At 49.0% G+C, this 22,771-nt stretch overlaps 2 protein-coding genes across 3 annotated transcripts in view; both read left to right on the forward strand.

Moving 5' to 3' along the window:
* The window catches only part of LOC135372059 (zinc finger protein 28-like), an 80,065-nt gene that overhangs the window by 37,549 nt on the left and 19,745 nt on the right, over positions 1 to 22,771 (forward strand). The window lies entirely within an intron of this gene.
* LOC135372157 (uncharacterized protein K02A2.6-like) lies at positions 3,665 to 7,591 on the forward strand. Its single transcript, XM_064605846.1, has one exon. It carries the CDS (start codon positions 3,665 to 3,667, stop codon positions 7,589 to 7,591), a length of 3,927 nt encoding a protein of 1,308 aa, XP_064461916.1.

Consider the following 22,771-nt stretch of genomic DNA (forward strand, 5'->3'; position numbering starts at 1 on the left):
TTTCCATTCTGACCTTTATGGTTACATGTGCGAAGTGGGCTTATTTTTTTCAATCTCCTCAACCTCCTCATATCAATCATTGATGCCTTCAATTAGTGCAAAGACAGTACACAAGATTACTTCGTGTTCACCCATTTTCCAGTGCACTCGAAAACGGTCACGCATTCCATGAACTTCCCATTCCATCGTCACTCCATTATTACGTGTGTGCGTGAGTGTATGTGTCAATCAAGAAGACCGCTTCGTTTCATCATTTTATATTTATTTGTTTTGTGTTCCACTATTCTTAAGCAGGCACGCACACTCAAAATGAGGTGAGGCGCATGGCACTTGAAATCATAGCGATAGTGCGCCGCTGTGCAGCATGTACTGTGTCTCCAGCCATAATCAGAATGTAGTGGTTGTTTGGTTCCTCAAATTCGCTATCTCCAACGCGTGGGCAGTAGAAGAGAAAGCCGGATACCAACATAGACAGGAGACACGGCCAGCGACTATGTCCTTTATCGTTGCTCATAAAGCCATATATATGCGTGATGTGTGTGGTGTGATTCCAACTGGGACTGCAGCAGACAGGTACAGAATACTGTGCTTTCTCTGTAATACCACGGTCCCTCAATACTCTTTCTGGTCTGGAAACTCCGCTCGAATACAATAGACAAGGTCACTTAGGGACAATTGCTCCCGCATGGGGCGATCGCGTCGTTTGGGAGGAGACACCCTCGTGGAGCAGACGACGTTTCCATAGCGCTGCGTGTTTTTAGGGAAGATTTGATCAGCTACTTTTTAAAGTTCACTTCGGGTTTAGAGCATAAATAATTCTCGAATAGGTTCATGAGTTCACCCCGCACATTTTAGTTCAGTTAGCGTAAATTTGCAGATTTTCCGCGTAGATTGCAACTTTCGTTGTTGTCTTTTTCTGGCACGGAAAATGTTGATTTTACTCTCACTCACATCTCTTAATGAAGGTTGAGAAAGATATTAATTCATTCTGTTACACAATCACACAAACTATAGTGGTGTGTTATATAGTAATGCCGCTTTCGGTAGTTATTTCGTGAGGGCGAAACTCTCCAAACGCATGGTTTCCTCGTAGCATGCAGTTTGTTGCAATCTGAGCTGACATAAAATTACGAGGTGATTCTATTTCAGAGAAGACATAAGACTTCAGAAGAAGTACTTATAGAAATCCTGCGTTGTAATCATGATCATCTGAAAGCCGTCTCTGGTGGTATGAGAGACGGGGGATACACATGCTATAAATCGCATGACTCGATCGTTTTCGGTGAAGAAATAAACTTATGTTGTTTTTCGATGGGGTTGACCATAACTGATCTATATTACACTATTGACGTATTGTGGATATCTTTACACACTTTGGGAAGATGTATCGACTTAAGATAGCAATGGCTCTCATGCGTTCCCTTTAAACATAATGCACATGATCATCCCATGCTAAGATTTCTGAAGAACCCTTCAAGTATTCCTACTATTTTTGCGGCTTGGACTGACTGACCAACCAGTTGTAATAAGGAGATTCCAACATGATTTAAGCCAGGTTACTAAATTAACAGGATAGAATTTCCGCTTACTGAAGTGTGGCCCTAATAGCACTTTTGAGCTATAGAAATTGGCTGACGAGATTCAGGTGTCAAATTCATTGCGTTGGAGATAGGCTCGGTGTATCAGTCAGATCAGTTCCAGGACGTTCCAATGGACAAACTATTTAAAATGATAAAATTGTAGCGGCGTGTGCTGCTACAGAATGAAGTTTTATGTGGGAGCGGCCACTGTTCTCATAGCTCGGAAATAAATTTTAGGACTATCCAAGAACTACATTTACAAGAAAAACGTTGCAGTATCTGGTGCCAAATAAATATAATAACCGGAAAGAGATAAGTAAGGAGCAATGCAGAAAATTTAATGAGTCAGTCTTTCGCTTGGAAGTAATGATGAAGCCAAAGAAACGATATTTTGTAGCACTATACACGACCATGAAGGAGCTCTAGAGTCTGTAGTGTATAGGCCGCAGAAAAATTTCACGTATTGCAGATCAGAAAGGAAAAAGAACAATGAAAAGGTAAAAAGTGAAAACATCATCCCTCCCTCTCCCCGCTTCCGATTCAGCAAAAACGAATATATAAGCCGGTATGTAAACGGGTGCGTAAACGGTATTAGCTAACTTCGTTTACTGCTGCATCTTTCCTCGCAAGTTGTACCATAAGAAATGTTATTGTATTGACATCATGTTGAAGGACCTATCATTTGAAAATTTTACGGATTTTATAGTGTTTGATGCTCCACAAATCACGCTCATCGCAGTACACCTCCAATAAGGCTATTAGCGAATGGTTTGTATTTATTCCCGTATACCAAGTCATCGCTGTTTTGTAGACAAAGAAAAAAATATTTTCATTCACTTCTCGTAAAGTTAAGGCTCCGAGGAATATAGTCATTCCAAAATGCTGCGTGCTCGTATCAGTCTCCTTCATCTGTGTAGATCATTCTTACACACGAACAGAGTGCAAAGATTGCAGTAAATTTCAAGGATATTTAAAAGTGAACCTCTGTTTACGCACGCAAGCACCAAAAAAGAAAAAGTTCTCACTTCCAAACACACGCAGAAACACATGTAATCGATACGCGCAGGCAGCGGCGGACACGAAAGTCTCCTCCCGAGCGACGATGCGCCGCCACGTGTCGTCGGGACGCCCTAAGCGAACTTTTCGCGGGAGTTTCCTGACCAGAAAGAGTATTGAGGGACCGTGGTAATACGAAACGCATGGCTACTTGATAGATTTGTATCGCCTAATCCGCATGCTGTAAATGTGCACAATGTTATCACCCAAATTGCGAAGAACGAAAAATCAGACACAAGTTGGTCACTCGGTCTTGCTCAGTTCCGTCTCCCCAATTAGCGTCCCTCATTCTGTAAGCAAGTCCAAATGGATTATCACTTCAAGCCGTTCGTGAAACGGTCAGCAAAGCTGCAAAGCGATGACAAACCAGCCGAGACGATCGGAGCAGTTGGGCCATACACGCCACATCTCGAACACGCGCCGCCACTAAAAACAATAAAAGCATTGACAAATGTAGGAGCAAACGATACGTGAATCATAGCTCAAGGTCAGGCCGCAACCCGCTTGCTCTCGACGGCTCTGCGCTTACGAGGAGGAAACCGTCACGTCCATGAGGAGAGCAAGGAGGGTGAAAAAAAAGCGAAGCATAAAAAAAATTAGCTTTTTATACACCGATTGATTTTTTTAATCTACAGCCTTACATCTCAAGCCTAGGGGATCCCTAATATTGTTCACTTACTGGTCGTGTGTTCGAAAGAACGATTCTCAAAGGGCCACCAATGCGATTGCATTTTGTTGAAGCAGCGGTCGGCGTATATTCCCCCTCTCATGATACTGTCACCATTTCATTCCACTCTCTAAAAATCAGAATTTTTCCCGAATCATTCAAGCTACAGAGTTTCTGTGTTATAGCCATCGAAGATGACGAAGTGCGCATCGAGCGCGTGGGGATTTGGCGCGTGGTTGCGAGCCAATAAACGATTTTTGCATGTGGTTGTTAACCGGACTGGTCGCTTGTCTTGTTCGCTCCTGTTAGGACTAAAACATGGTGTCAGAAAGTTCTAGAACATAACCACGCTTCCACAACGATGTCTCTCCCCGACGGCGACACACAAGAGCGTTCGACGTTTACGGCATCCTTGGCTACATTCAATGTAACGCCACCGGAACCTTTCACGTTCAAGACACCGAATGACTGGCCCACTTGGAGGAAACGCTTTCTACGTTTCCGTGCTGCCTCTGGCCTCAACGACAAGGCTGAGTTAAGCCAAGTAGATGCACTGATCTACATTATGGGTGAGCAAGCGGAGGACATATACGCCACGCTGAAGCTTAGTCCCGAAGACGCACGCAAGTTCGACAAGGTGCTAGAAGCGTTCGATGCCTACTTCGTTCCGCGCCGCAACATCATCTTTGAACGTGCAAAGTTCAACACGAGAGTACAACAGGATGGGGAATCTGTGGAGGAATTCGTGACTGTCCTGCATTCAATGGCAGACTTATGCAACTATGGAGCGTTGCGCGAAGAACTGATTCGCGACAGACTGGTTGCAGGCCTTCGAGACAAGAAAGTTTCGGAACAACTACAGCTCGACTCTGAACTCACTCTACAAAAGGCTATCACAGCGGCTCGCCAGCGAGAAACTGTCCGGCTGCAGCAAGCTGAACTTCACAAAGGCAATGACGCTACAGTACATCGACTAACGACGCACAAAGTGTCACCGGGGTCCGATTCAAGGAGACTGGCAACCAGGAAGATTCACGCAGGCACAACCCGTCCTTCTTCAAAGTCAGCTTCCCAAAAGCTCTGCCGGTGGTGCGGCCGTGACAGGCACGCAAGACAGGACTGCCCAGCAAAAGACAAGATATGCTCCAAATGCAAGAAGAAGGGGCACTTCTCATCAGTTTGCCTTTCGGCTAAGCAGACCCAATCTGCCCCCGACGGAACTACTGCATTTCTAGGAGTTGTAGCTCATGGAGGAACGTCGAAATGGCAAGTCCCAGTCCTTGTTCAAGGAATACCGTTAACGTTTAAAGTTGACACAGGGGCTGACGAAACGGTTATACCAGAGAGCGTTTTCCTTAAGCACTTCACGGGAATCCGGCTCGAACCTCCCAAACGTCGCCTGCGGGGTCCAGACGGCAAAATGCTGAAGGTCACCGGTATGACCTCTCTCCAGACAGTTTTTCAAGGACAAGAAAGCCAACAAGACATTTACGTCTTGAAGGAACTTCCTACATGTTTACTTGGTCAACCAGCCATAGACAGCCTCAAAGTCCTTCCGACAATACAAATGCTCTCGAAGGCATCCCCATTCGAGGAATATGCTACGGTCTTTCAGGGACTGGGAGTTCTACAAGGAGATTATGACATAAAGCTAGCTCCTGATGCTAGGCCCTTTGCCCTTTCATCGCCACGGAGAGTACCATTGCCCCTATACCAAAAAACCAAAGAGGAACTTCAACATATGGAGAAGCTAGGAGTCATAACGCCAGTCATGGAACCGACAGCCTGGTGTGCGCCAATGGTAACCGTCCCAAAGAAGTCAGGAGGAATTAGACTTTGCATTGATTTCACTCAGCTCAACCGCTACGTACTGCGTGAATTTCATCCTATCCCTTCTGTCGAACATTCACTCGCAATGCTAAAAAATGCAAAGGTCTTCAGTAAACTCGACGCAAACTCGGGTTTTTGGCAGATACCGCTCAGCGAACAAAGCAAACACTTGACGACGTTCATAACTCCGTTTGGGCGATATTCCTTCAACAGACTTCCATTCGGGATATCGTCCGCGCCAGAACACTTCCAAAAACGAGTGGCAACGCTGCTGAAGGACCTCCACGGAGTTTTGTGTCACATGGATGACATACTCATTTGGGGAGCAAATCAAATCGAACATGACCATCACTTGGAAGCTGTAATGACACGCATCCAAGAAGCAGGGATGTCGCTCAACAAGGACAAATGCATATTCAGTGTTTCACAAGTGACCTTTCTAGGTCACATCGTCGACGGCTCAGGCATTCGGCCTGACGAAGAAAAGGTGAACGCCATTCTCAAAATGACTCCCCCTACGGACAAGACGGGCCTCAGGCGGCTACTTGGGATGGCAACGTACCTTACACGCTTTGTACCCAAGGTAGCAGAACTTCTACAGCCACTATCGTGTATGTTAAGCTCCAAGCAGGAATTTGTGTGGGGCGCACCACAACAAGAGGCGTTTCAGAAATGGAAACAAATCCTCTCTACAAGCCCTGTCCTCGGCATCTACGACCCAGCCAAAGAGACGGTCGTCACCGCGGACGCATCTTCCTTCGGCCTCGGAGCTGTCCTGCGACAAAAACAAGACGACGGGAAATACCAAGTCATCGCCTACGCCTCCAGAATTCTCACTGATGTCGAGCGTCGTTATGCTCAAATAGAAAAGGAGGGTTTGGCACTGCTTTGGGCGAGTGAGAAATTCCGAGACTACCTGATCGGGAAAAAGTTTCTTCTCGAGACCGACCACAAGCCTCTGGTGAGCCTGTTCTCGACAAAACAGCTTGATGACTTGACGCCGAGGTTACAGCGCATGCGGATGCGTCTCATGCGATATACCTACGAAATAACGTACGTGCCAGGAAAATACCTTCTAGCGGCAGACGCCCTGTCCCGTACACCTCTCCGGAAAACGGACGGCACAGACCTTACAGAGGAGATCGAGTGTTTCGTCCACTATGTTGAGACTCACCTTCCAGGGACAGCGAGAAGTCTACTTGACATACAGCAAGAACAGGAGAAGGACGAGACGTGTCAGCATATCATCAGGTTCACCAGACACGGGTGGCCTACTCGACGGGATCTCGGGCAAGACCTTAAACCCTTTTGGCTAGCACGGCACCAGCTGGCAGTAGCCGATAGTCTGCTAATGCATGGAACGCAGATTGTCATTCCCAAGACCTGTCAACAACAGATTCTCCAGCTTTTACACGAGGGCCACTTCGGCTTGGAAAAATGCACCACACGAGCTAAACATGCTGTTTGGTGGCCAAGTATCAACGACGACATCGCACAAACGGTGAAGAACTGTCACGAATGCCTGCAACTAAAGACAAACAGGAAGCTACCCCTCATTACAACGGACTTCCCAGACAGGCCCTGGCAGAAAATAGCTATGGACTTGTTCCATTGCCAGGGATCGTGGTGGCTCATTGTAGTTGACTATTACTCGCGATACCCAGAGCTAATCCGGCTACATTCATTGTCCAGCGAAGCCATCGTGAATCACTGCAAATCCATATTTGCACGACATGGAATCCCCGAAGTTGTGATAAGCGACAACGGTCCGCAGTTTTCGCAGAGCAGCAGCTCCCCTTTCGCCCGATTTTCAACGGAGTATGGCTTTCGACATGTTACATCCAGCCCAGGCTATCCGCAAAGCAATGGACTTGCCGAGGCGGCAGTGAAGATCGTTAAAATGTCTATGAAGAAGACAAAAGATCCGTACAAGTCGCTGCTAGCATATCGGGCTTCACCCTTGAAAAATGGCTATAGCCCAGCGGAACTTCTAATGGGACGACGGTTGCGCACGAACGTACCTGTCGCGCAGTTACAGCTTGTACCGTACACCCCTGACTACAAGAAAGTGGCAGCCTTCGAAACTAAAAACAAGAGGGACGAAGAGAGGCACTACAATAGGAGACATGGGGTGCGGGAGCTACCTCCACTTGGAGTCGGCACAGATGTTTGGGTAATAGATCTGCAACGGAAAGGCGTTGTCCAGGGACAGACTCCGCAACCCAGGTCCTATTCAGTCTCCACAGAGCAGGGAGAAGTCAGAAGGAACAGGACGCATCTAGTTCCTCTCCCAGGCCAACCAGAGCCCAGTACATCGACAGCGAGCGCTCCGCAAAGCAGCCACCTCGAAACGGACACTTCAACCGACGTACCGACAGACCAACAGTGCACCGACACGACCCACTGGCACACAAAAAGAGGGCGTTGCGTCATCCCTCCAAAAAAGTATCAAGCTTGATCTTTATCTGACTTTGACTTTGACTTGACTTGACTTTATCTGCAAAAGGAGGGGGATGTGTTATAGCCATCGAAGATGACGAAGTGCGCATCGAGCGCGTGGGGATTTGGCACGTGGTTGCGAGCCAATAAACGATTTTTGCATGTGGTTGTTAACCGGACTGGTCGCTTGTCTTGTTCGCTCCTGTTATGACTAAAACAGTTTCAAGTTTGCAAAGAGCTACAACAACACATACGTGATGATCATGACTGAGGAAATTCCCCACTACAATATTGGACCAGTACCCCATGGCTCACAGGGGGGTTATGAGATCTGTAATGATGATCACGATGAGAATGTGATGCGCAGAGCAGGGGTCGGATTCGCAAACGCGATCGTAAGTTACGCTAAGATGCGCTAAGACGTCGTAGCCTGCGACGCGCGTACGACGGCGTCGTAAGCGCGATTGACAAAGCTATCGTAGTGGAGAGGGTACCCCCTTTGATGAGGAAGAGGAAGTTGCTCGCTTCCTGTCACGTGCACATCGGAGACGACCAGCCAAAGGGTGCGAGACTATGTTTTCGCTATGGTAACGATGACGAAAATTTGTGATCGCACCAATAAGAGTCGTCCCAGTAGAAGAAGACGAAGTTGTTCCTCCCCTAATGTTTTGTTACTGCACGTGCTCTCGGTCTTTCGGTAGCCATAATGGATGCCCTGCAATCACAGGCGAAACGCGTTCGATGACACAGCAAATATATTCCCAGTATGTTCGTCTCGCGGAGGGGGTGGGTGAGGGTGTTTTGTGTGTGTGGCACTCAGTTTTGCAGCTTTTATGGCTTCTTTTGTCTTTCTTGCAGACAATTTGGAGGGGTGTTGGGGGTGTCTCAGCGTGGTGTAGGGGATGCTTGAAAAATCCCTGCGACCCGATTTTACGGAGCACAAAGTTGAAGCATTTGTTGAAGGTTACCAAGCAAAAAAGTGCTTCAATGTCACTTCGGGGATGGTCTCGAAGGTTCTGTGCCAAAGTGCAATGCGTTGGCGCGTATTACGGAGTCTTTGTTTGCCGTCTCCAAATCCACCGCTGCCAAATAACGGCGCCATCTTTCTTCGTAAGACTGCTCGGGAGCTCTCGCAGGATTCCGCCGTAAGCTGCGAAGATTTTGCGACGCGCGCCCTTCGTGAATCTACACTTCGTCGTAACTTTCCCGTACGACGGAGATACGACATATTCCGTCGCACGAGCTCTTTGTGAATCCGACCCCTGAAACTTGAGTTACGAGCCCAGGGTTGATGTAACACGCTGGACGCATGCACGACGTGATGGCCGACGAAAACAAAGTCCGCGAACTTGGACTGCGTATTGCAGAAAACGAAAAGGTGCCAGTGAAACGAGAAAAGTTTCGGTGCAGTAGCGGCGTCAGGAGAGTTTCTCTTGGGATCACACGGATCCCATTGAAACATGTGTAATTGAGAGCAGCAGTTCTGTGAACAGCCCCATACACATAAATATGCCCGTGCTCGGCCCATGAAAACTTGTGTGAAACCAGCCTCGTTGCCACGTTCCCTCCGAGCGAAGGTTTCGGAAAGACCGCCGCGCGAGTGACAGAAGACTATTTCCTCCAAAGCCACTGCGGTCTGCGACACATGCGCAAGCGGGATGCTCCGCCCCCAGCGCCGAGGGGAAAAAAATATGAAGAGAACAATTTCGCGGCGGTGCTGCCATCCCTCGATAGTAGCGCGCAAACAAGGGCCGGAGAGGACCGCCTTAAGACTACTCGACTCCTAACCTCGATAGCTGAACACGCATCACTTAGTGCTTGGGTCTTGTTCTTTTTTATTAATTTCACTTTTCTGATTCTCAGATAAGCAGCAACAGCTGCATGATCTCAAAAAAGCCACAAGTGCTGAGATTCGGGCAACAGATTTTGCCTCTCTTTTCTGTGATTTCAAATGCGCGTTGTGGCTCTTTAATCATCACTCACATTCCACATTACATTCCTCATATGTTCAGGCTTCCCCAAAACATGTTATCAGTAATAAGACATCCACCCCATTGCTGCATCAACGCACCTTGCAGTAAATGTTTGGCACTAAATCATTCTTCCGGACGCACAGTGTTACCTGTTCGTGTGCGCACTAGTGCATTTTTTTTAACATGGCAGGCGTGTAAAGGCAATTCTTTCAAGGTCTCCCTAGTTGAGTACAGTGCAATAACTGGCACCATTGGAGAACTTAGTAGCACCTGAAGAAGTGCAGCCTACTGCACGAATGTCTTGTTTTTAACGTATATAGTAAACAGTTGATGATCTTAACCGTCTTTGTTATTTTTTGGAGAACTTAGGGTAGGAGAACTGATTTGCATGGTATATATCAATAATTTAATTAAAAGTACTACTCTCAGGTTACGCCGACGCGCTTTAGAGTTTTTACGTTATGTGTATCAGGCACCAGTATTATTAAGCTTGTTACAGTGAAGCACCCCATCACTTTGTTCAGCAATCGGCTTACCCTTCGCGGGAACTGGTGGCGTTGGAGGACGTGGAAGGATGTTGTCCTCATCTCCTGCACTGCTAAAAGCCCTGATAGTACGCTTTCGTTTACCACGGCCCAAGTTTGTGGTCAGTAGATAGGTCCGATGTGTCTTCTGCAACCCTTAACTTTTGCCGTGCCTGCTCATAGGTACCTGCATAAATGCTGCTTTATGGCTTAAGCTCAAGTTCCTGCCAGCAATGAAAGCCTAAACAACACTCACTGAAGAGGCCCGATGGCTTGCATCTCTGTTTTATCCAGTTTTCAGCCTGTGCCCTGCCTTCTTCTATGAGGTGGCGCAGTTTATTCGAGTTTATCTCGAGAGGCCAGAAACAAATTCCACCATTGTGCCAGTTGATGTGAGTAATAGCAACAGCGTCGTCATCATCTGGGAACTTAACAACTGCGAACAGTTTTTCGTCTACAAAACACAGAAGAAGAAGGCCAAATATCTATGTGGCTAATTCGATGTGGTATGATGAAGAGGAATAATGGCATGCTCATTTCCAAAGGGTAGTTTTACCTTTCACACATTTATATGCCGCACTTGACAATGGCCACGAATGCAGTGCTGACATCCTAGATACCCGAAGTATTCCAAGCATTGACGACTGGCACGGGTACGTGTAGAGGTCGTCCACTTGAAGAAACTTTCTGACTATTATACATGGTTGAGAACTACGACAGTCGCGCACCATATACGCTGTCTCTACGACGTCACCATCGTTGAGAACACAGATGCTGTGTTTCTGATTGGCCTGCAATGTGAACTTCCCTGGAACCTTGACTTTCTTGTATTGCAATCCCTGACAGCCGTCAAGCAATGTGCCACCATGGTGTTCTTGAAAGAAAACTGTCTGGTCAGATGTACCACAGTAGGACTGTGCCAGGCTTCTCTTTTCACTGATTCCATTGACATGCTGCTCCAAAGCCCTCTCCGGTTTCCTTTTCATACCTTTTAACGTCTGCATAAAGTTTTCAAATCGGAATGCTGACCAGGTGCCTAGGGGTCCATGTACTCTTGCATCTTCGGTGAGGTGGAGCAGACCATGGATATTGTAAGACACAAATCGGCTGTCATATATATTGATGAACGTCCGCACAAAGTGTTGAAGTAAACGCCCAGCATACTCCATATGCAATGCATAAAGCCGTGGACTAATCAGAACTGTGATAGCCACGAGCAAAGTCATGAAGCTGGAGTACATGTTGGTTGGAATTGTCTTTCTCATGACACCCAAGCATACTAGGTGCATATAATCAAGAGGTATTTGCTGCACCAGGTCAATGGGAAGCACCATCAATTTACAAGACCCCGTATGGTTTTCTTTCTGGGATGCAGTCTTAAACGTTGTGTGATCTCTTAAGAAAGCATCCATTTCAGAGAACCAAACATGCCCATCTTTATAGGTCCCCTTGGTTGTGCATTTCGTGCAACTAAAATACCCAGAGTGGCACTTGACAGACAAGATGAAAGCTCTGGCTGGCGCGTCACAGACAAATGCTTTTATTTTTATATGAACGTGAACACTCCTGATCTGGATACCATCACGGAGCAATTCCATCACTTCTGAGACGAAGGGTTGCGGATAGTCATTTGCATTTGATGGTTTACTCTTCCCGAAATATATCCCCACAGGAAAGGGGTGGACTTTCTTGCTGGAGTTCGAGTTGGACTTTCCTGCACTTGAGAACGTAACATAGGATTGTCCAAAATTGGCGCAAGGTACTTTTTGTCAAGGGCAAGCCATCAATATTAACATTGAGCAGGAGGACTTCTGGTATCAGCTCTGTACGTTGCAGTGTAAACCTCAAGCCACACGGCAGTGCGAAGTGCTGATATTTTCCGGGATGCACATCCAGGAAGTCCGGTGAAATTCGTGGTGTTTTGAGCAGTGTTCTTGCTGAACGCGGAAGGTCAGAGAAGCACTGGTGTGTGCGCAAAACCTTCAGCAATTTATTCAAGTGACTGTGGTTTACGTTTGACTCCACACACCAGATTCTCAACCTGGCGCAGAAGTCCTCTATGTTATTGCTTGCGTCACCTTCTTCATCCTGTCTTCCTAACAATGACTGCATGATTGCATCTTCACTGCTAGTAATGTCAGGTGCTGTATTACTATTACGACAGCTACCACACTTGAGTCAATACGGGACCTTCATTCTGAACATGCTCTGGCATCATGGTCACTGACGTCTTAACTTCGTTTCGCTCGCTACCGAAATTGCTAAACATTTCGTCAGAAGGATTTGTGTAATCTTCTCTAGAGCAGGTTTGAATAATTTGTTGTTGACAGAGAGGAACGTCCTCAACATTTTCTGATGTGTTTGGTGAGCATGTTGGGCCCTGCTCAGTTTCAAGTAGTCCATCGAACGTCGCTTCAACATCGCGCTGTACACGCCTGTACACGGAACGCTTCGACCACTTCGGCATTCTGTTTCTTCACTTTCACCGTAAAATTAAAAAGTGCTTGCCTGAGTCTGTACTGGCCATCTTCTCTGCGTCTCCGAACTCCCAACGTGAGCTTCCGCGCCAAAACATCAAACCCGCTACATGTCACATGTCCGCGACGCCTGCTATCCCACCAGCAAGTAAGCCTAACTCAACAAGCGGCCGTTTTGTAAATTGTAAATTTAATCTACACGAAACATCCATGCAATAGAATTTTCAAAAATAATAAAGAGCGATCTTAGCTACAAAAAGTAAGGCGTACGAAGTGCAGTAGCGGAATGAAAATCGTTTCGCATATTATACTTTTCTGCGATTCTAGGATGTCCTACGAGCGTCTCGGGGCAGTCTCCGTAGAGCATCCCGTAAGGGACCATTTGGAGATTCCTAGACTCGTCTTACACGGGACGTGGACCTTGGGATCTATATGGGACGTCCCCGGGATTTCATGTGTTGTCTGTGTAGTCGGCCGCATGCCATCATGTCATCTGGCAACGGTGGCAACGTCGCATTTCTTTTTAGTATCGCCGACATGACAATGGCAGCAATTTTTATTGCATCAAATATCAGCACGAGGTGAACATATATTATGAAACGAAACTAAAAACACACAAAAGAAAATAAAAGGTAAAGCACGGCTTGCAAGAGGTCGTCGTTTGAGAACTCCTACAACGCTCGTTAAGGGCCTGTTCAGCATACACGTAACAGTTCTAGCGAGTTCAATAAGTGACAACGATCCGTTATAACCTCTGCTCACTCGTCATGTGACGTCTTTTGAAACATTTTGAAAAAAAATCTACGAACGCAAGAAACTAAGATATGGCAATAGACACCACGACAAGGTCAACAAATAGCATCCTTACACAGACTGTAGTTATCGTGGATAAATATAAGCTTATCCAGGGTGAGTGGGTGTAGGTTGGTACGTTTCGCGCTCACTATGAGTCCCGCGATTGAAAACACCCTCTCTGACAGAGTGCTTGTCGCCAGCATACATAAAACCTTCTTGGCGAGGCACGGAAGCCATGGCAGTTGCTTTTGTGCTGAATGCCAGAAGTCCAATACGCTCATTGATGGTCCGCACTTTCCTGCGGGATAGATCATGAGCGGGTGGCACTCCGCATTCACATATACGAGCAGCTGGGATTCCCCTGATGAACGCCGCTTCGCAAGCACAGCAAACGTGTCCTCTGTCGAAGAACGCGATTGACACCCGTCAGAAGGTCTGATGTCGGTCCCTTTAACGAATCTGAGCACTTTCCGTGCTAAGAAATCTACCTTGCTCAGCCCCTTTGTTGTCAGGTATTCGTCTACCACTTTCAGGTTCTGGAAGCGGGGGATCCAGAAAAGAAGCGGTGACTGTGCTTTCAGTTACTGGAAAGCGGTAGCCGAATTTGGCGAGCATCCTCTGCTTCATCTGACGCACAGAAGTGCTATCATCAGCCTTATCTTCCAGGCAGCTCTTCAGCTCACTACAAGTAGCGTGTTGTATGTGCAGTCACGCTACATTGAAAACAGCTCGACAGCGTCCGGAATTGCTTTAGGAATTTTACAAGTTCCCCCATTAAGCTCCATTCTTCTGGCCCTAATTGCATTGGCTCCCCCAGTCTAGCCAGCAGCTTCCTTAGCGATGCTTTTGTTAACGATCAGGCTTTCCAACATGGCCAAGATGCTGTGCCACCTTGTTGGCGTGTCGCTTTTGACGTTGGTAACCTTTGACAGCACTCTGCTGGAAGCGCAGGGTCAGCCTCGTCGTCGTCAATGGCGTCTCCGGCATCACAAAGGGATAGAAGGGAGGCGCGAATGTATAATTCCTGCACTTTGTGGATGTCCATGCCTTGCGCATTACAACAACAACAACAACATAGATGAATGGGTGATGATGATGTGGGATGTTTCCCTGCGTTGAGTGCAGGACCCTACCCCATTCCAAAGAGGTTCATATGAGAGGATGAAGAGGGGAGGAAATCCCAACAGTTCGTGAAGGAGGCCGGTGGCCCTCAGAAGGGAAAGAAAAGCGCCAAGTGCACGGCACTGATGTCCAGGGTTACTCCATGGGCCGAGAACTTTGCAGATGTTGAATGGCCTATGATCGAGCATTTCAAGTTGACATTTAAAGGCCCGTCGCTCGCATACGTACTGGCTGCAGTCTTCTAAAATGTGTCGGATTGCTGCCGGGACACCACAAGTTGTACACAGCGCCGTGTTGCTGTGGCCCAGCCTATACCGGAGTGCAGGGGTGAATGCGACGCTAGGTCGTAAACGACGTACGACAGAGGTAAAGAGGTGAGGGAAACCGCCTGGCATTTCAAATAGTAGTGTTGGGTCAACAGCATACAGAAGCGACCACCGGGTGATGTCATGACACCATTCCTGATAGGCCCAATGCGAAGTCAATGCGGACAAGAGGGAGCGTCTATCCCCATTCGAAAGTATGATGGGGACTGCTGAGCGGCGATAGTGAGCCGCAGCAGCTGCCCGATCCGCTACTTCATTGCCTCTTATGCCAGTGTGGCTAGGAACCCATTGGAGGGTCAGCCGGTGGCCCCTGTCTTCTAAAACCTTGAGCGTCGTCAAGATGTTCACTACCACCGGAGCCAAGGAGCCACGGATGCCCATGTTGTCTATGCACTGCAGCGCTGCCCGCGAATCTGTGCAAACCACCCAGAGGCGGGGGTGGTGATCCAAAATAGAGGAATATCAGGAAGTCCAGGAATAACAGGATGGCATACAACTCCGCAGAGGTGGCCGAGGTGCGGTGCGATAGGCGGAACCCACGTGAAATTGATTCCTCTGGAATTACAAATGCCGCAGATGGGCCGCCAGTAGTAGAGGAACCGTCCGTATATACGGCGGTTTGGTTTCCGTATGCAGCGTCCATCCACTCCAGATTATCCTGCTTGAGGACTGGAGCAGGGGTTTGGCTCTTCGACCCCTTGATTCCCGGGATGTGAGACGAGATGGATGGTTTCGGCAGTGTCCATGGTGCTAATGAAGAAGCGGTTGGGGCAACAGTGAAGGCAGGTATATGGTCCGTTAGTTCTTGCGCACACTGCGCGATTTTGCTGTGGTTCCGCTTACGAAGCTTCTGTACCAGTGAGTGACGGCGATGGTGAGCGCGCAATCGCAAATAGTGGCGGAAAGTTTCCCTCTGGCGGAGGACGCCAATTGGGAGTTCCCTGGCTTCGGCTACCACCATCCTCGTCTCAGCGCAACGCGGAACGCCAAGACATGTCCGCAAGCTGCGCGCCAAAGCGCAACGGAGCTTGTGTTCGGATGTCCGTGAAAGTCCGTGCAACGCAGGAAGGTTGTAGGCTACTGAGCCACGAACAAGCGCTTTGTGGAGTGCAAGAAGGTCTCGCTCACTACATCCCCAGCGCAAGCCGGCAAAGTGACGTATCACATTTCCCCAACGTTGCGCCTTTGAAGTGAGATAATCAATGTGTCTTGGCCACGACAGGTTGCGGTCCAACACAACACCGAGGAACCTGTGGTGCCTAACCTGCCTTAAGGGAGATCCTCCGATGTGTAGTTGGAACCGGCGCATCTCTTTCCGGGTAAACGGAAGCGTAGCGCTTTTCTCAGTGGAGATGTCCATCCCAGCTTTCAGGATGTAGGCATGTATGGCATCAAGTGAGCTCTGGAGCCGACGCTAAATTGCAGGGCGGGACTTGCCAACCGTCCACACGCAAATGTCATCAGCCTAGATGGACAGATGTGCCCTCCGAGCAAGGCACCCCTTGAGGCCCATCAAGACAATGTTAAATAACATGGGGCTAAGAACACTTCCTTGAGGAACTCCCTGTGGCACAGTGATCTTTTCCTGGTCCCCCTCGCCTGTAGTGACGAAAATCTTCTGTTGATGGAGGAAGTCGGAGAGCCACGTGAGCGCCCTATGAGGCACCTGGGCCTGCAACAACCCATGAATAACACAGGGGTGGCTTACGGAATCGTACGCCCGTTTGATGTCCAGGAAGACAGCCATCGCTATTTGTCTTCGCGCCTTCGCTTCTTCGACCGAAGAGACTAAATCGAGCACCGAATCCATGGACTTACGGTGTCTTCGGAAACCCGCCATTTCCTGAAGAAAAACAGGTCTTCGCTCCAGCCACCACTCGAGCCTGTGCAGTATCATACGTTCAAGGACCTTGCCTAAGCAGCTGGTGAGGCTCACGGGTCGGAAAGACGCCAGATCAGAGGGTTGTTTCCCCGGTTTCAGGATGGAGACTACCCGTGCCTCCTTCCACGCAGCAGGGGCCTGCCCATCCCTCCATGACGTATTGTAAACCTCTAAGAGCGCCAAAAGGGATGCGTCGTCCAAATTGCAGAGCGCCACGTAGGTGACTTTGTCTGGACCGGGCGACGACTTCTTGTGGGAGAGTGCCAGCGCAGCCTTGAGCTCGGCAAACGTGAGGTCTGCGTCCATGTCAGGGTCAGACACTGACGGGGCTTGACTAATAGCATGCTGCAGCTCCAATGCGTGGCTCCGAAAGGCTGCACATTTCGCTGCCTCAGACTTTGCTGCCAGAATTTTGCAGAAGTCGTAGGCAACTTCCTTCTCAGGCATAGATACTGAGAGTGCCAGAGATCTGAGGGGATTCCTCGCGGGAGGAGCTTCGCGGAGACTCCGCGCAATCCGCCAGACCTTCGCAGGGCTTGAAAACGGAGTCAGAGACGCGCAAAACTGACGCCATCTTTTTTTGTCAACAGCCTGCAATGCTTTCTGTACCGACGCATTCGCACGACGCGCGGCTTGTGCATCTGCAAGTTGGCCGGATCGCCGAGCCTTCCGCTCTGCCCGTCTTCGAATTGCACGCAAACGCTCCACCTCGGGATCAGTACCTGCGTGGCCAGCGCTGATCTTTGCAGTCGTGGTGGCAGACGTCAGAGAGTTCACAATATGGCCGGTAAATTCGCCTGCGGTCATTCCCACGCGCACATCCTTTTTGCACAGTTCACGAAAGGACTGCCAATTTGTTAGACGTACGGTTCTGCGGCCTGCCCCAGATGCGTACTTGGAGCAGGACACCAATATAGGAACGTGGTCACTCCCTCTTCCGCCCAGGTCTGTGGACCACATCAGGTACGGAAAAACGTCCCTCGAACACAGCGAAATGTCTAAGACGTCTGTTGAGTAGTCCCGGCGGAGGAATGTTGGAGACCCGTCATTTAAGACACAAAGATCCAGGTCTTCAATGATGTCGCACCACAGGGACCCCTTGCTGTCTCGCCTGCGACTCCCCCACAAGGGGTGATGAGCGTTGATATCCCCAACAACAAGGAAGGGATCACCTGCCCCTGCCAGGGCTAGTCTTAGGTCATGGGCTGTCGTCTGGACTGACGGCGGCACGTACACGCTGAGAACAGTCAGCGAAATTTTCCCAAGAAGAATCTTGCAGTGGACGCAGTCGAAAGGCAACTGTCTCGCCGTGTGTACTTGGGTCACAGCCAAGTCTTGTCGCACACATAGCACTGTCCTCGAAGATGACATCCCCTGCTGACCAAAGACGGTATATCCACTAAGTCGGAAGTCTGGCTTCACGTATGCTTCACAGATGGCCAAAATGAGAGTCCGGTACTTCAATAAAAACAACTTGACGTCCGGTAGCTTCGTACGCAGACCGCGCGCATTCCACTGGAGAATAGTAGCTCGCTTATACAGATTGTCCATGACCCGCGGTCAGAAACTTTTCAGCAGCTAGCAAGGCCTGGACCTCCTGGAGTCCAGCGGCGTCCGGGTACGCCGCTAAGATGGCCTTGAGGACAGCTAGAATAAGAGGGACCAGCACAGCTGCCGTGGCATCACCGCTCACTTGTCGCTCAGACTGCCTCGGGCGCGGAGGGAGTGGTGTGCTTGTGTGTGCACCAAGTTGTGGAACCGCAGCGGCCCTCTTGACGACATCCGTATAGGTCTGGCGCAAGGGAGGCGAAGACGTCAGGGGGTGCTGGGCATCCAGGCTAATCGGTGGCTCTCTCATCGACGCTCTTGTGTGCTTTGGAGCCCGCTGAGTCCGATGTGGAGGCGGCGCACGCTGGGGGGGGGGGGGGGGGGCGACACCACGTTGGTGGAGTGCCGGTTACGAAGGTCGCCGGTACTGCTGACCACCGGGCCCACAATGGTGGGGAGTACCTCCATATGGAACCGTTGTATCGCTGACCGCTTGCGCGGACACAGAGAGTGGGAAGCCGCATGCGTACCTCCACAGTTGGAGCATCTTGGTTGCCGCCGCGCAGTGAACTCCTTGATGGGGTGCGGTCCCGAGCAAATCTTGCACCGTGTGGGCCAACGACAGTTGCGCGAGAGATGCCCGAAACGCTGGCAGTTATAACATTGCTTTGGACCCTCCACACACTCGTGAACATCGTGTGTGCAGAATCCCAAGTGCACCTTCTCAGGGAGCCTCAGGGTGGGCTTGAACGTGAGGATGCGCATAAGTGATGCTCTGTGTCTGCCAAAGACGCAGCACGCTTCATATTTGACCCGGCATCCGTCACAGCCGTGACGTCATGACGAACGTTCGTCGTCATGACGAACTCTTCCGTGCACTTGCAATAGTCGTGCAGCCTTGCAGCCCCAAATGGCATCAGCGGTGTGCCTCTCAACCATACTCCTTGTTGGGAGAGTCATGCTCCGAAGTTCTAAGTTTTCTGGAAGAAACACGCGAAAGTAATGTGTCTAGCCTTGTGATATTGACACGCGTGTATAGTCCTTTAATGAATAAAAACACATATATTAAAGCAGACCGAATCGTGGACTACTGCAACAGCGTTTCCTAACACCGAACAAAAAGCACGGGATGGTTTTGCTTTAGCGGGAAGATATACAGAGGCCACGCGAGTTACTACAACCAGTAATTCAGGAACCTATACCCACCATCAATGAAGTGACACGTGAAGGTTATGTAGCTTCTGCGCCTGTGGTTGTCCATCTACATGTCGTACGTCACCGCATGGGATCGCAGGCCTTCCTGGATGGTCCGCTTTACGTGGTCGTACATAGCGTTGTATACATCAATAAGTGCACCGCTGAGAGCGTTGTCCTGTCCTTAATTACCTTGTACTTCAGCAAGAAGTCCTGTAAAGTTTAATCATGTGTTGGGGTATTACGTCCGCTCATCGAGTCCGAAGAACAATTCCTCACTCGAAGGCCTTCTCTATTAACCACGCTGAACGGGAGGAGGTCTCTTGCAACCCAGAGTACAAAGTCTCTAGCTAGTTGCTTCTTTACGATGGAGTTCTTTGTGTGTTTCATTTTGGTTGTACTGAAGTACTTCTTCAGTCCTTCGCTGTCTCCTTTGCCTTGCTTCCCTGTCACCTTGTGTACGTCCGCTAAGTGACGTTGAAGGTTCGTCGTGCTTACAGAGGTCGAGTAACGATTGATGTCGCATCTGTACACATGTCCCAAGACGTTCAGCAAACAGAGTATAAGATGGTTTTCCCCGTCTGCAGAGTGATTCCAGGTTTCAGCACCTAACTTTACTAAAACTAACTTTTCTTTGAAACTAACCCTTCGAAGGGAAGCGTGGAGTCCTCACTGAGAGCCTTGTCGAAGCAGAGCTTACAGAAATTGTCCGAACCAACAGTTCTCGTTTTCTGGCCATCATCATGCACCAGCGTTCCGAAATAGGACCATACGTAACTTGAACGTGATGCTGAATGCAGCGGAGTGATCTTGATAAAGGACACTTTCTGCTTAAACGTATCGTGGTTACTCTCGTCTGCCATTGCATTAACTGCGAATGCGAGAGCTTATTCCAACGTCGCGTTGCCCATGCACTAAAGACGCACGTAGGAAGAAGGGCTGTAACGATCAGTCTGCGACGCGCGCGCGCGACCCAGGCGAGGGCAAACAATGAAAAGTTGTAAAAAAACTTGTTCTCACCTCACCTCAAAACTTTTTTGAAAAATTTTCCTCACCTCACCTCACCTCAAACATCTCCAGAAAAATTGGCCCTCACCTCACCTCAAATATCGTGAGGTGAAGTGAGGAAACCCTCAACCTCGCACGTCCTCGTGAGGGTGCCCACCTCTGGACGGTGCTCTTCATATATATTCACTGATAATCCTTGCACTTCACGGCGAGTTGTGTGAAATTGTAGCCTGTAACGTTGATGACAGTAACCCGACACTTTTGCAGTGCAAACGAGATGCGTGCGTACTGCATGACGAACTTATGATCCGGCGCAGACTGAACCATCTTTTGACTTCGAAACTTTACGCGCATTTTGTTGTCACCTTCCAAGGGGCGGGGCACTGAACAGTGCTGCACCGCGTAACCCTGCCTTAACCTTATATTCTCTGAGTGACAGTTTTCGAGTCGCTGTGACTTCGACGATGCCACTTATCAGGAGCCGGCCGGCTAGACACAAGTCGCATATTCGCGTCAGAAGCCGGAGGATAGATATAACCGTCATTAGGACGATGCAGCAGCGTTGATTCGAAAGTGCTCCTCAAGACCGCGAACGTTCTGAAAACTTTTTCCTCACTTCATCTCACCTCAACGTCATTGTCGAAAAGCTTTCTTCACATCACCTCACCTCAACTTTCTTGTCGAAAAATTTCCTCACCTCACCTCAACGTCCTTTTTGGAAAATTTTCCTCACCTTACCGCACTTCAACCTCATTCTCGAAAATTTTCCTCACCTCACCTCTCCTCAAACTTCCTTTGGGGAATTTTTCCTCACCTCACCTCAATTCGTTGCTTGGGGTGATTTCCTCACCTCACCTCACCTCAATGTGCGGAGGTGTGGGTGAGGTGAGGGTGAGGGCCCCCTCATCCGCCCTCGTGAGGATGCCCACCTCTGAAAGCGAGAGGTGCGCTCAACTCTCATCGCTGGCAGAGCGCGGCTCACGGCTCTGATCGCTGGTAGGGAGCCTCGATGGGTTGCTGCGGTCTCTCTGCACGTGGAGGATCCCTAATCGCTGGGAGTCCTGCTTATGATCGGTGGATCCGGAGGTCAACGAGTCGGTCAGGCGGCCCATTGGACACACTACGAAAGGTTGTTGTCATTGGATGGTTGTTGTTATAGACCGGGACACACTTGGGGCGCATTTTACTTGTCAAGGCAAGTGCAGTGTTATGATGGGCAGCGAAGGTGCTACAGCAATTGGACGTCGCTGGAGGTAGTTATGAAGCATAAAGCGACGTTTATCATGCGGAGGCAGACAGTCATTCATTGCACGGACACTATGCCCTGTCCACAGTTCCAAAGTGCGAAAAAAAGTGAAAAGAAAAGTATGACCCATTGTGGACTGGGAGGAGAGACATGTGTAATCACATGAAATGGCCGGCAGAAAAATTGCAGCCATGACGAGACGAGACCCTGGGCAGGAAAGGTCTTTTCTCTTCACACGCAAGGTTTCGTCATGGACGTTAAATTTCATAAGCTCGCCTGATTCCTTTCTGTTTTTCAAAAATTCCAGGTTTATGGTTAGGTTTACGGTTAGGTTTACCTGATTCCCGAGAGAAAATGACAGTGATGGCAATGCGGGAACACATATCTCACGTGTGACATATCTCAAATCGCAGCATTCTAAACATTAGGGAGGGGGGGGAGGGGCGGTGGTATGGCGGAAGCTTAATCTTTATGGTTTTAGAGTTTTAGGTTTACCGTTCACTAACTGACTTCGTTCCATCCCTTTAGAGAGACAGCAGATATTATACATATACGGATATTGCTCAATCCCATGGTGCTGCTGGATGACCGGGTACATAGCCCGCAGGAACTGAATAACAAGTTGCTTAGCCGTTCTCCGTTCAAAGACGACCCTGAACGAAAATATAAAGCATTTGCATTGAAAGCCCAAATCACTGATCAAATTCTTGCAGCGGAAAACACCATGACAGAAGCCTGGGCCATGCATCGTAAGATGAAATAAAGGTCAAAAGGGAAAAGAGTACCTTTTTTTTTTTCTTCTTCTTTCAAGAAAGGCGCATCCGAATGGGCACAACATTCAGCCGCGCCGGTTTTTTATCTTCGGTGGCAGCTGCGGCACGCCGACAGTTTGGGCTCGGCGGCGACGGCGAGGTGTAAACCACCGGCGGTGCGCTTCGGCGAATGCCTTTACGCTAGTGATAGGCAAAATGATTTGCACTGTCAATGCAATGCAATTGTCACTGCTTCTTCTGCAAACGATAGGGTTCTGGCCAAAATCCCATATATGCAGTAAGAACTTTCGTGTAATTGGAAAATACTAGCCCAGTTGAAAGATATTCGTAC

Source organism: Ornithodoros turicata, unplaced genomic scaffold (genome assembly GCF_037126465.1).
Source record: "Ornithodoros turicata isolate Travis unplaced genomic scaffold, ASM3712646v1 Chromosome13, whole genome shotgun sequence".
Taxonomy (NCBI): Eukaryota; Metazoa; Arthropoda; class Arachnida; order Ixodida; family Argasidae; genus Ornithodoros; species Ornithodoros turicata.

What these genes read in the sequence shown, in the direction of transcription:
- LOC135372157 (XM_064605846.1), top strand. Translation starts at nt 3,665, where the DNA reads ATGTCTCTCCCCGACGGCGACACACAAGAGCGTTCGACGTTTACGGCA.